The sequence below is a fragment of the Pezoporus wallicus genome, unplaced genomic scaffold (assembly GCF_028554395.1).
Source record: "Pezoporus wallicus isolate ANWC-B61680 ecotype Strahan unplaced genomic scaffold, APGP_CSIRO_Pwel_v1 contig_5069, whole genome shotgun sequence".
Classification (NCBI taxonomy): Eukaryota; Metazoa; Chordata; class Aves; order Psittaciformes; family Psittacidae; genus Pezoporus; species Pezoporus wallicus.
This window is the reverse complement of record NW_026642361.1, coordinates 7877725-7891368: the sequence shown is the minus strand read 5'-3', so window position 1 is coordinate 7891368 and position 13644 is coordinate 7877725. Positions and strand designations below refer to the sequence as shown.

At 40.7% G+C, this 13644-nt stretch overlaps 1 protein-coding gene across 1 annotated transcript; it reads left to right on the top strand.

Moving 5' to 3' along the window:
• The first annotated feature begins 1221 nt into the window (after positions 1–1221).
• CCT2 (chaperonin containing TCP1 subunit 2) lies at positions 1222–13326 on the top strand. Its single transcript, XM_057429528.1, has 16 exons — positions 1222–1371; positions 2543–2617; positions 3079–3144; positions 3243–3354; positions 4260–4336; positions 5414–5526; positions 6066–6268; positions 6441–6541; positions 6628–6755; positions 8050–8153; positions 9923–10042; positions 10258–10386; positions 10472–10575; positions 11603–11702; positions 12193–12334; positions 12995–13326. The coding sequence occupies exons 1-16, from the start codon at positions 1369–1371 to the stop codon at positions 13023–13025; spliced, it is 1608 nt and encodes a 535-aa protein (XP_057285511.1). The 5' UTR covers positions 1222–1368; the 3' UTR covers positions 13026–13326.
• Positions 13327–13644: the final 318 nt, after the last annotated feature.

The window sequence follows — 13644 nt, the reverse complement described above, 5'->3', positions numbered from 1 at the left end:
GTTTTTATCTTCATTTTGAAGAGGAAAAAAGCTTCCCAGAGATGTTTGTGCACCTTTCCTGATGTGATAGCAGGTAAAATATATGCAGTTAGACAACTTAATTTCTAGCAATATTATGACTAAACCATAATGCAGCTGATGTGATTCCAATTAAAATATGCATATGTCTCACGTCCTTGAACTAATGATGCTTTGTTCTGAAATAAAATTTTGAAGCCAGCTCAAGATAAGGTGGCATTGAGCAGCCAAACATCAAAGAGCTGACCTTCCAGCTGTAGATGCCTAGGGCTAGGATTTCCAGTAATGCTATAAAATGGCCTTGTTAAAATTCCTATACATAAATCAACAGTAATATATCTGTTTATTCTCTGTTGGGAGCACCTGAAGAGTTGGATTTTGTGGAGAGTCTCTGTCTTCCTTCCTCCCACCCTCAAAATCCTATCTGCTCAGAGGCTTAACTGACTGGCCTGACGTGAAGTTAAACCTGAAACTAGATGCTGTGATCAACGCCTCAGTTACTGGTCCCAGAGAAACCAGAGAGCGGTTGCTGTTCCAGCAACCGGGTTGCTCAAAGTCGCGTCCAGCCTCACCTTGGACACTGCCAGGGATGGGGCATCCACAGCTTATCTGGGCAGCCTGTGCCAGAGCCTCAGCACCCTCACAGGGAAGAACTTCTTTGTAATATTGAATCTGAATCTGCGCCTTTCAGTTTAAAGCCCCTTGTCCTGTCACTACATACCCTTATAAAAATAATGTATTGAGTGGGACTGTGCTGGGGTTGTCTCCCATTCACTACTTTTAATCGGTGATCTGCATGATACAACAGCAGGTATCCCGGACAGTCTGGCAAGTTCACTGGAAGACAGGAGCTGCTAATTTGAAATACTTCTGACCAGTTTGAGAACTGGGAGTATGATGAAATTAAAATAGGGAAGCTTCTACCTCCTTCGGAAGGGCAGAAATAACTCTGCGCAGAAATACAGTGCCCAGATGGCAGCTCTTCGGAGAAAGGGTGCTGCGGGGCACTGCCAGGCGAGCCCGTAACAGGTGCTGCCGCGCAAGACGCGGCCTTAGCGCGGGAGGGCAGCAGCATGGCTTTAAGTCGCGTAAGTCCTTAAAACACCCGGAACCACCCCCCGCCACACCCGCGCCGTGCTTTGCCTTGCACAGCCACTGGGGGCCGAGCCCCAGCCTCCTCCTCCTGAGGGGGGGAACGACTGCGGCTCCCAGCCTGCCGCGCGCCGCCGGAAGCGGTGGCTTCTCTGACGCCAGTTCCGGCAGGAGATCGTGGGGGTTGTGGGTCCGCGCGCTGGTTCTCTGTTGGCAGCGGCTGTTGGCGGGGTCCCGGTCGGCGGCAGCACCGGCACCATGGTGAGCTCGCGGCGGGGCGGCGGTTCGGCCCGCCCGGTGTTGCGCGGCGGGGCTGAGCGGGGCGGAGCGGCGGGCGCACACTCCCCGCAGACCCGCGTGCAAGGGCCCGGCGGCCGCGCCCCTCTCCCGCGCTTTGTCCGGCCCGGAGGCTGAGGCGCTCGCGTGGGGGCGGCCTCGCGCCCTGCCCCGCGCGCGGCTGGCGGGGAGGGAGGTGAGAGGAGGAGGAGGCGGCGGCGTGTTGGGCATGGAAGGTTCTAGAGCGCGGGCGAGGAGGGTCCGTGAGGGCGCGGCCGGGCCGGGCCGGAGGGGGCGGGATACGGGTCGAGTCCCGGTCTGCTGTCGGCCGTTCCCATCACCCCGCAGGAGAGGGGCTCCGGGTCTGCTCGTGCCCTGCGCCCGCGACGCGGCTGCCGCCATGGAAGCCTCTGCTTCTTCCTCGCATCTCTCAGAAAGCCCGGAGAGGCAGCACAGAGGCCCCGAGCGTGAGCGGCCGCTGTCGATCGCCGGCCGAGGGCTGCCCTCCCGTTGTGTGGGGCCTCCTACCGCAGCAGCGTTTTCATTTTTGTTGTCAAAAGCAGTGATGTAACGGGCACTTTGCGTAGCAAAAGGGGTGAGCTTGCTACACAGCAAAGTAAAATGTCGCCGAACTCCCTTGTTTTCGGATTTGGTCCTACTCCAGTTAATGCCCTGAGTTCTTTGAAAGCATTGGTCTATAAAGGAGTCTGTTCATTATTGCTGTAATTAGTTTGCGTGGGAATGCAATAAAGTGATAGGGCTCAACACAAATATTGAAGACCCGACATGGTTAGTTAACGAGATTCTTTTAAGTTCTGCTCGTGGTGCCTGTCTTTGGATGGTTTGAGTCTGACAGCCATGCAGAACAGGACCATGAAGTAAGGTTCTGGTAACAGCCTTCCAAAGGAATATGGGGTACAGTCTCTAAGAGCAGATTGCAGTCGATCTTGTAATCTTCATGTGATTGAGATTGCAAGGTAGATTTAAAGAAAGAGTCAAAGTGAATTTGTCCTGAATATACCTTTATCAAAACCAAATGGGGTATGGAAATAAATAATTGCAGTAATTGTTTAGGTTGTTAGTGCCAGGAATTTGTTTCTAAAATGCATAGTGTTATTAAAGCTAAAGGAATATTCTTATGTTAACTCTGCTTTAGGCATCCCTTTCCCTTGCTCCTGTGAACATTTTCAAGGCAGGTGCAGATGAAGAAAAGGCAGAAACGGCTCGGCTTGTAAGTTTAAGCCTCTAAGAAACTGGGGTAGTTAAACCATGTCTTTTCTACTGTTAAATGTGCTTTCGGTTTTTGGTGATGTGGAACTTAATCTTTCTCTTACTGTTTCTTTCTTGTTGTATTTCTGTGAACAGAAGGAAAGAGGAGTGTTGTTCATGCTAACATGAAACTCCTCATAGTTCAGAAACTAAATAACTTTAGCTCGGGAGGTTGGTGTTCATTGAGAGGCATTTCTCTTGCCTATGAGACAGGCTTTTATGGTTTCTGTGGGAATTCAGTATATTTGATCTGGTTACAAAAATGTATCAGTTCAAGAAACTTCACCCCAGGCTCTGCTGAAAGAAAGTGTGCTGTGGAAGGGTTGGGTTAAGATGTCACCTTGCAAATTATGGGCTAGCATATAATTCTTGCGTTAAAGTAGAAGTAAGTCATTCTCTAAGATATATTTGCTTTCATTTCAGTCGTCCTTTGTTGGTGCCATTGCTATTGGTGACCTGATCAAGAGCACTCTGGGGCCTAAAGGCATGGTAAGTCAGCTGCAAATTCTCAGTAGTCGTACCTATTAATTTAGTTTTAATAGTTGCAGTACATTTTGAAGTGGTATTCTAAATCTTGCGTCTTGTAGGACAAGATTCTTCTAAGTACTGGGAGAGCTAGCACAGTAACAGTTACCAATGATGGTGCAACCATCCTGAAAGCTATTGGAGTTGACAACCCAGCTGCCAAGGTCTTGGTTGGTGAGTTTTTAACAGCTTGTAATTGCAATACTTGGCATTTTTTTCATTTGTAACTTTGTTATTGCAGGGTTTTTTTGTGCTTAGAATTAACTTTTCTTAAATAATATGAAAAATTGAAGCAGGGGCAGGGGAGGGAGGCAGAATTCCTGAAGTAAGGAGGCCAGGGTGTGGCAAGAATTGTGGAACTCCGCAGAAGTAAAATTGAGGTATATGCTGCTCTTGCAAAACTGTTCTGGTGTCTCATTTTCCCTCAGCCCTGGTTTGTTCCAGGAGTCAGAGAGACAAAAGAAAACTGTCCTTCTTTTTCACTGGGAAAGTTTGAAACAGAAATCTACTGGAGTACAGAGGATCTCTCAGGTTCTCCCTGATGTAAATCTCTTTTTATCACTTAATCGACGTTGTACTCTGGACAGTTTACCTTCGTAAAGGACTGTCTTGGCATGCCAGTGGTCCACTTTTAGTTTCAAGCAGGACACTGAACAACTAATTCAGTGTCGAGTTTCTTAATGGTTTCATGTTTGCTGGGTCCTTCTGTATCAGTTGTTCATGCAGCCTACATGGCTATTATATTCTCTGATCCAGTATGGATACCTTAGAACTTCTGTCCGGCCTTGCTTCCTTTTAATGACTATGTTTAGGAATAGGGAGAGAGTGGGATAGCTCTTGACCATCACCATGCTGGAACTGGTGTCTAGGTTGCAAATAAAGAGCAGGAATTTGGAGGATGCTGAATTTGATATGCACAGGTTTTTCTGTGACTTACAGAGTGACCTTTTTAAACTATCAAAAAATAAGATTCTTTTTTCTTCAAACAAATGTGAAGTGAGAGTAATTGTATCTGAATCTGGTACTGGTGAGCGTGGTATTTTGAATCAAAAAATTACCGCAGAGATTTCTTCCTTCAGACATGTCAAAGGTTCAAGATGATGAAGTTGGCGATGGGACTACGTCTGTCACGGTGTTGGCAGCTGAATTACTGAGGGTGATGTATTACAGTTTTTCATACGTGTTTCTATTTGGCAATGTGCTCCTGTGGTGTCAGTGCGAGGTGTGGTGTTTGATGTTTATGAAGAGGGCTCCCTAAGTATAGGAATACCTTGCTCCATTGCCATTGAAATTGATAGGGGGAAAAAACCAATTTAGGTATTGTGTCATCAAATATATATAAAAAATATTTTAAACTATATTCCTTATATTACTGTTGACAAATTCACTAGTATTTTAATTTGGTACATTTTAGAAAATTATTTTCTCTTCCTTTAGTATATAAGTGAAACAGTGAAGTATCTCTCACAGGTCACTTCTTGGATGTCGCACTGAGCAGCGTGCAGCACTGCTTAGTTGTGACATTCACTCCTCTGAAATCCTTTTCCATAGCATCATTGAGAGAGGAAAAAAAAAAAAGGCATGTTAAATTCTGTTCTTGTGTGCACAGGACTTGAATTTATCTTTTAATTTCTTCAAATTATTATTTAAATAATTATTACATTTCCTTAAATTATTATTAAATAATGTTCCTTTAAATTCTGTATGGTTTTCATATTTACATAAAATCTTATACTGCTAAACTCTAAATTCGAAATTACTATGAAAGAGACTTCAGAAGTGAGGAATTATTGTTAGCAGAGATGTGCCAGTAAATCTAATCATCTCAGATCCAGAAGCTGTGATCAAAAACATCAGAGAAATGATCCGTCAGCTTGCCAAGTTCCTCTCAAAAAGGGAGTTAGAAGATGTTTGTTTTTCCAACTACACTTTAAATTGCAGCTTTAAGTGAACAGGAAACTGATCTAAAACATGAAGCCAAAGATAGCTATTCTGAAGTCTGTGTCTGGTTGGTTTTTTTTCATTAATCAAACTTCAGTATTCCAAGGGCAGATTGTATTTGCCTAGATTGGAAATAAAGCTGCCAATAGGGTCACTTTCATTTCATTGTTACAGCTCTCTGGTTTTCACTGCCATTCAGAATTTTCTTATTACTTGGAAGTGTCTTTCATAGTTAGTGACACTAAGTGTACCTTGGGGGGAAAAAAAATGATTATTTATTTCATTTAAATAGGAGGCAGAATTACTGATTTCAAAGAAGATTCATCCTCAGACCATTATTGCAGGCTGGAGAGCAGCCACAAAAGCTTCAAGAGAGGCACTTTTGAAAGCAGCTGTGGATCATGGGTTAGTAATGTACATTTGCTGTAGGTCTTTATAAACCAGTCAAGACTAAAACATCACTAAGAATTATATACCACTGCGAAGTTCTTTGCTTTCTTTTAAGTAGTGTGAAGGCTGAATTTGTAAGTTGTAACAGTTAAGAAAGGCTTTTTGCTTTTTTTTTTATAAGCTGCTTTATGAAATGATTTAAAATTAGTTATGATGTGCAGAAACTAAATACAAGGAGTAAGTTGCTCCTTAGAACAAAAATGTGAGCTGTTACTTAAGATTTCCTGCTGTGATTTTAAATGTGACTGTTTTCTTTACCCAGCACTTTGAGAGCACAGATTTGCTAAAGCTGAATGCAAAGTTTTTCCTAATTGAAATTTCAAGTGCAAGGTTGTATTCTGGGACGCTGGCAGGATTCTGAGTATCATTTCTCAAAATGGAACATGGTGCACGTAGACACAGGCAACAGGAAGCGGGGAGAGACTTATGGTGATAGGTTAATGATAGTTAAAGCTTTCAGACTTTCCACTTTAACTGTACTGCCTTTATTTTAGTGATGATGAAGTGAAGTTCCGTGAAGATTTGATGAACATTGCAGGAACAACCCTTTCATCCAAATTACTTACTCATCATAAAGATCACTTTGTCAAGTTAGCTGTAGAAGCTGTCCTTAGGTTGAAAGGTTCTGGTAATTTGGAGGCTATCCACGTCATTAAGAAACTTGGTGGAAGTTTGGCTGATTCCTACTTGGATGAGGGTAAGTCTGTGTGTTGGCTGAAAGCATGCTTGAGAAATTAAGCTGTCAAATTTGTTCTAGGAAACATTGCTATGTTATTGTTAAATTGAATACTAAATATGAGGGGGATTTATAATAATTTAGATTAATTGCTCTCCTTTTTAAGTCTTACAAGGCCTCTCTGTTACTACAGGCTTTTTACTCGACAAGAAGATTGGTGTAAATCAGCCAAAAAGAATAGAAAATGCAAAGATTCTAATTGCAAATACTGGTATGGATACAGACAAAATTAAGGTATGGGACTCAGCTACTGTTGTGAAACAATGTTTTTGTAAATTGACTTTATTTTTAGACTGAATTCTTTGGTTTCTTTTATTTAGATTTTTGGCTCTCGTGTTAGAGTGGACTCTGCAGCAAAAGTGGCAGAAATAGAACAAGCAGAAAAAGAAAAAATGAAGGAGAAGGTTGAGAGTATTCTGAAGCATGGCATAAACTGCTTTATTAACAGGTATGCCCCTTCTTGGAAAAAGGGGAGAGTCACAAAGTTGTACAAGTGGCACTGTTTTCCACAGAAGCAAAAACTTACTCTTTCAAGACATGGTGCCTCTTATAACTCACTTTATAAATCTGTGTCAAACATCTGTAAGAGCCATTGACAGACTGATGAATCTTACAGCCCCTCCATCTATGTCATGTTTCACACACTGCATTTTTCTTCAGGCAAAATGAATACTCTTTCCATTGAACATGGTAGAGATACAGAGTCCTAGAGTCAGGAGTCCTGTTGGTAAATTGATGGAAGAATCCTTTGAAGTATTCAGAAAATCCTTAGCTCCACTGGTGCTATCCAGTATGCTTGGAACATGGGTGGTTGCTCTAAGGAAGCTCAGGTAGCATCAGTCACTATAACCAGGCTAGTGGTGCTGCAGTTAGATTGACTTGACTTTCAGATTTATTCCCTGATAAAATTGACTTCTTATACTATAGATCAGCATCACATCAGATACTGTAAATGTTAGCCAGTTAATTACCCCTGAGGATATGTGTGATAAAGGCCAAGGCCATATGGTTCTGGGGTAGAAGGTGTTTTCTCCGCGTGTAATCAGCAGTGTCATTTGTCACTTTGAAGGTAGATCAGAAACACCTTTCTTGCTGGAGATGACATCTCACAGCTCCTGCTGAATTTCTGCAACACTCAGCCTTTAATTAGGAATGGAAAAATAATCTGGCGTAGCTCTCCTCAGTGGGCATTGGCCATTGAACTTTAGGTGGCTGCTTTGTTAAGATGCGGATATGTATTAATAAGGGAACATGTACTCTTCTCTGTGGTCTGCTGTTTGTGTACGTTACAAGATTGGCCATTTGTTGTTCCCAGATTTGTAAACTGTTTGGTTTTTGTATTGGTGAAGGAATTAAAGACATTACTTCACATGTTCTAGTGCACCCTGCTAGAATAGGGAGTCAAGTGCTCAGCAGGCACTTTGGATCAAAGGACTTAGTATTTAAAGTGTATGGGTCCTTGTGCTTAGTGTGACAGTGTCTTCAGGGAAGGGTATTTCAAAAAGCTTTGAGGTTTGATTTTTTCCCTTTTTTTTTTTTCTTAGCTTTGTGTGTTTTTCCGTCAGTGCATTTGCTTTTGTGTGGTGTAACATTCCATGTGTGGTAGGTGTCTCAAATGTTGACTGCTTTTGTAGTTTTCAGAAACCTGTTGCATGACCATGCTACTGAGTATCAGGTGTCCTTTTGTTACACTGGTTTTGTCGCATGGGTAACTGGAGGATGTGTCTGTGTTCTAATTGTAGGCAGTTGATCTACAACTACCCTGAACAGCTCTTTGGAGCTGCTGGCGTCATGGCTATTGAACATGCGGACTTTGCTGGTGTTGAACGTCTGGCTCTTGTTACAGGTTTGTGGAGTATCTTGCATGAAACTTGAAAGGGCGCATTATTTGTTTAGTAAATGTTAACTTGTGATCACTTAATTGTAGTTTTTATTATTAAGCAGATTTGTGAATATGAAAAGTACTCCAAATAAGCTTTATTTTATAGATCTTTAAATACAATACAAAATTGGCCATAAGTAACTTTGAAATTACTCTGTTGATTTATCAACTCCTATGTAACTGTCAGTATTTTTTTTAGAAGCAGGTAACTCAGTTTCTATATTTAGTATGTTATACTTTACCCATAAACTGTCTTTTGATTCTGAATCCTTCCTGCATAATAATTTAAACATACTTTTTTTTTCCATAGTAACTGTGAGTAAAGGATCATAATGTGAACTGTGGAATTTCATTTATCCAGATAGTAGTGCCAGTTAGTTATTTTCTTTCATATTTTAAAAATACTTTCAGTTAAGTCTCTGCTTGATAAGCTTCTGAAATACTTGTTTTCTAGAGAAAAGGTGAAACTTAGCGATAGAAAGAATAAGAAGATGAATCCACTAGTTAATGAATGCCATCTGGTTATAAATATCTATTGTTTGATTGTAATAATGGTCATCCCTTGTTAAAAATGTGGGCCTGAGTTATCATCTTGAGGTGGACCTCAAATAACACTAACAATGTGGATATTTTTAGTAGTGGTCAGTGTAAATGTGATTCTAATAACCAATGAAAACAAAACATCTGGAATGCTACAGTTGATTCTTGTTGCTGAAGTTAGAGATAGTTAGCTGGAATGTTATTAAAAAGCTTATTGTGAAAATCTTCATGAGAACAAAGAACTGGCTTTGCAGGGAGAAAGGAAAATACGCTGGCTTTTTTAGTTTAGCACAGCTGAAGTTGCGGTTGTGTGTAACTGTTTGAGGACTCATTGACACAGGCAAATGCTTGATTGAGAGGAATGTTGCTTATGTTCCAGAGCAAGTACAAAGCAAATTTTGTAGGCAGAGCAAACGGACCATATCTAGACCACACTGGATCAGATAATATAGCTGAAAACAATAGACAGGCTTTTAGTAAGCATAAGCTCTCTACTACAAATCTTGTCTTCCCTTGTAACACTACAGCTACAGCAGTGCTGCAAGCCAATGTGGAACAATTGAGCATAGATTGGGAGTAAATACATGTAAATGTTTTTTTTAATAGGAAGAGAAAAGTACTAGAACAATATTCAGAGGCATTTTGGTCTTTGTAATATCAGTTTTGTTTACAATATGGAAGTTTACAAATAGTGCACAGTATTGCTGCTACAACGCTGCATGACACTTGTAATTCACGAGAGTGGTGGCTAGTGGTTCTCAGCCATCATCAGGCAGGCAAGATGAGTAGTGGCACAAGCTCAAGTTTAAAAACATAAAAAAACTTGACCTAGTATTTTATAAATACTGTATCAATAAATGCTGTTAAAACTTTAAACAGATTGACATTTTAATACTGGCAAAGATTAATGCTTAGTCTCTTACCCAGACAGAACTCAAAAGCATTGCAGCTATTGTAATTTTTCAGATGTGAAACAAAATACTGATTTGTTAAGGAAGTAGAAGATTTCTGGTACCATATGCTGACACTGGAAAAATTTGGCTTATCAGTATTATTAATTTAAACCTGGGCAATTATGAATACTGTTTTGTTTGTTGTTTGTTTTCAGACCCCTCATCCCCCCTGGGTTAAATCTTGCCTGAACAGACGTCTTCAACATGAGTTCTAACTTTAGCATGATCTTACATTTGTAGGTGGTGAAATTGCATCAACCTTTGATCACCCTGAGCTAGTAAAACTAGGAAGCTGCAAGCTTATTGAGGAAGTCATGATTGGAGAAGATAAGCTCATTCATTTCTCTGGAGTGGCAATGGGTAAGTGTTTTACCACTGATGTGATAGCATAGTGTACATAATTTCATTCTATCTGTGAAATGTCATCATGCTTCCTTTTTCCCCCGAAACTGATCTGGGTGGAACTTGACTGCAGTGATAGCAAAACTGTTAAAAATGCTTTGCAGTAGCTTCTTTTTTTGTGTGTTGGTTTTGTTTTGTTTTTTTTTTAATCTTTTTACATTTGTGCTTTTTAGGTGAAGCTTGCACCATAGTTTTGCGTGGAGCAACACAGCAGATTCTAGATGAAGCCGAGAGGTCTTTGCATGATGCTCTCTGTGTTCTTGCCCAGACCGTGAAAGACACTAGAACTGTGTATGGTGGAGGTGAATGTTAGATTCTTCATCTATGATATTAATTTTGTAATAACTGTTCAAGTCAGACATCAACATCTGTGTCTTTAATGACTAGGTTGTTCAGAGATGCTGATGGCTAATGCTGTTGCAGAACTTGCCATCAGAACACCTGGCAAAGAGTCTGTTGCAATGGAGTCCTTCGCTAAAGCCTTAAGGATGGTAAGTTTGTTCAGTCAGATTGCTTGGATTAATAGACATAAAATTTCACCAAATTTGCTAACTTCTGGCATCAGATAGTTGTTTCTCTTTCAAAGTTTTGGTTGTCTAAAAGTAAAACAGTGAAATTTAGCAACACAACTTGGATGAACAAATGGGAAAACTTGCTGTTTTCTCTCTTAGGAAATAAGTATTGGTGTGTTAATAATGCAGCATGTTACAGAATTCTGAATGTTTAATGCTAGCCCTCTTTTAAGTGGTTCTTCCTCCTCTTAACCTGCAAGGTTAAAAGTGCAGCAGAAATGTCAGCTGAATAAGCTGAGATTTTTTTGTGCTGATTTATGAAAGAGCATTCTATTGATACTATTGATTGTATTCATGCTCTAGTACTGTCTAGAAGTTTCTAACTTGCATTGGAGTCTACTCTTACTTCCTAGAAGATGCATTGCAAGTAACGTTTATAGAATATTATTGTGCTAACAGGCTATCCATTTGAGGGGAGGAAAAATGCCTTCCTGTTATTTAATCTAGGGAAAACCAAAGACCATAGGAAAACATTTCTGCAAGAAAATAAAAAAGCATCGTAAGACTTGGTGTTACTTCTTGAGCCAGCGCCTGCAATTCGCACTCCTTTCACTTCCACAGTGAACAGAATGATCAGGTGGTTAATGCTTACCAGCAGGCTCATATTCTTAAAATGAAACTTTATTTCATGTTTCTCCAGTTGTAGTCTGAAATAGATAGATTTCATTCTGCCCATGTAAAAAGAACTGAAAAAACTGCTAACATGATCCTGCCCTCTCAGATACTCTCTTATAACAAGGTTTTAAGCAAAGTCCTTAGAGAAGTATTTTGATTTTTTTTTTTTTTTTGTTTTCTCTATCTTCTGATCACTGTAACACATCTGCCATACTTTTGAAACTTCCTGTTGTTGAAACTGAACAGTAAATAGTAATATCAAAGTATGTTTCCTGTTTACTAGGGATCAGGCCCTGCATGAATTAAAACCAGCCTGTGTTTCTCCCCATAGATCCCAACAATAATAGCTGACAATGCTGGCTATGACAGTGCAGATTTGGTTGCTCAGCTCAGAGCTGCTCACAGTGAAGGGAAGACTACTTACGGACTTGGTAAGGGGCTTCATGTTACTTCTATTACTGGACTCCTGTTTGGTAGGGCAGTGAGGCTTATTAAACTCGCTCACTTGTCTTTGATACATTCAGTTGGAAGTATGCTGATTTTTGTTTGCTTTGCACAGAGCATGGGCTGCACTTAGTCGTTTATCATTCTACCAAACTTTCCACAATAGAGTGAAATGCTTTGTTTTTCAAGGGGATGGGTTCCACCTGCAGAGACGACTTTGCTCACTCACATTGAGTCTAGTTACATGAAGCTTAAAAAGAAAGGTATTGATTTAAAACCATTTTTTTTATATATATAATTGCAGCATGTTAGGCTTAAATTGGGACCCTTGAAGTAAAAGACTTTAATACTTTCCTTACTATTAATGTCATTCATTTGAGCCAGGTGAGTTACCATACTGCCAGCTTCCTTGTAATTTCCTTAAAAAAAAAAACACAAGTTCAAACAAACAAGCTCTTAATTTGTCTCTCCTTCCAGATATGAGAGAGGGTACCATTGGAGACATGGCAGCCTTGGGAGTAACAGAAAGTTTCCAAGTTAAGAGACAAGTTTTGCTGAGCGCAGCGGAAGCAGCAGAAATGATTCTTCGTGTAGATGACATTATTAAAGCAGCACCAAGGTATGAGCTGAGTGTCTGCATGGTCAGTTGTGGTATAGAGCAACCTTCTGTGGAAGAGTAAACTGCAGTTCTAGAAATACTTCCATTTGTAGTGAAGAATGACATCTGACATGCTAACGTCCATGTTACATGAGGGGGATTTTTTTGTGTTAGCAGTATAAACAGGCCTTTTGAGCGATCAGTGCACTTTAACTAGGCACTGCTCAGGCATGCTAATTTATCTTGGGTCACCAGCTACTCATATGCCATAGATAGCAGTAAAACATTTGCAGAAGTGGCTGACTAAAATGTGAGGGATCATGCTGCTTTGCTTTTTTCTTTTGGCAAGAATTGCGGTGAAATGCCTAGCTGCTTCTAAAGTGGAATCTGTGGCTAAAACAAAACCACATTTGTTAAAAAGTTCAGGAAGAAATGCCTCTTCTAGGCAGATTATCCTGAGCATGCCTGCTTCCAGGTGGTCTGCACTGCTTTGTGAATTGCAGGGTTTTTTACTGTGGTCAGAGGTGGTGTATTAGCTTTGAGATGATGCTGCCTTTTGTGCTGTGAGATAAGCACTAAACACAAAACATCAACTTAAAAATAAGGGTAGGTTGGGAGACTGGTGGACATCGTTGTGTGTGAGGAATTTTCTGATTTTTTTTTTTTTTTTTTTCTCCCCAGAAAACGCGTACCGGACAATCGCCCATGTTAAATTTTCTTCAGTACCGGATGAGCACAGTGAGGATGTGTGGACCAGATCTCACCTAGTAGCTTTTTTTTAATGATCTGTTTCTTGTGAGGTTGTGGAACAGAAGCTTGAAAAGAGCAAATCTCCATCAATAACATGAAATAACTGACTTCAGTTGGCTTTAACTTATTTCGGTTTCTGTATGTTGTGGGGAAGAATTCACTTTCAAGTAAATCAGGGGCTTTATACAACCCTCTTTTCTTCTGTTCCTCTCCACGTTCCACTTAAAATACATGGAAATAAATAAAAATTCATATTCATCAAAGTTGTCTTTGTGTAGAAGCAAGAAGGCCAGTTCCATTCAGGCAGCTGCAGCCCACACCCTCAGTCCTCAGATGCTTCAGGCATCAGCACAAAGGGTAACCAGTCCTGTCTGTAGGGGCCTTGAGTTGGGATCCTAGAAATAGGTTCTGAAGTTAAATGCTGTGTTTTTCTGGTGATACTGGGGGATTACTCATTTTTTGCTGATAAAAGGAAGAGAAAAAGCTGAAGAGGAATTTAGTGCCCAGAACTACAACTGAAGGGATTTTACAGCTTTTTACCCTAGAAATTTTATGTAGGTGGGAGTTCTGCAGAGGGGAAG

Bases quoted from the DNA above. Each gene is read 5' to 3' on its own strand.
- CCT2 (XM_057429528.1), top strand. The intron at 4,337-5,413 runs GTGATGTATTAC...TCATTTAAATAG, and splicing joins TGGCAGCTGAATTACTGAGG to GAGGCAGAATTACTGATTTC. The intron at 8,154-9,922 runs GTTTGTGGAGTA...TTACATTTGTAG, and splicing joins ACGTCTGGCTCTTGTTACAG to GTGGTGAAATTGCATCAACC.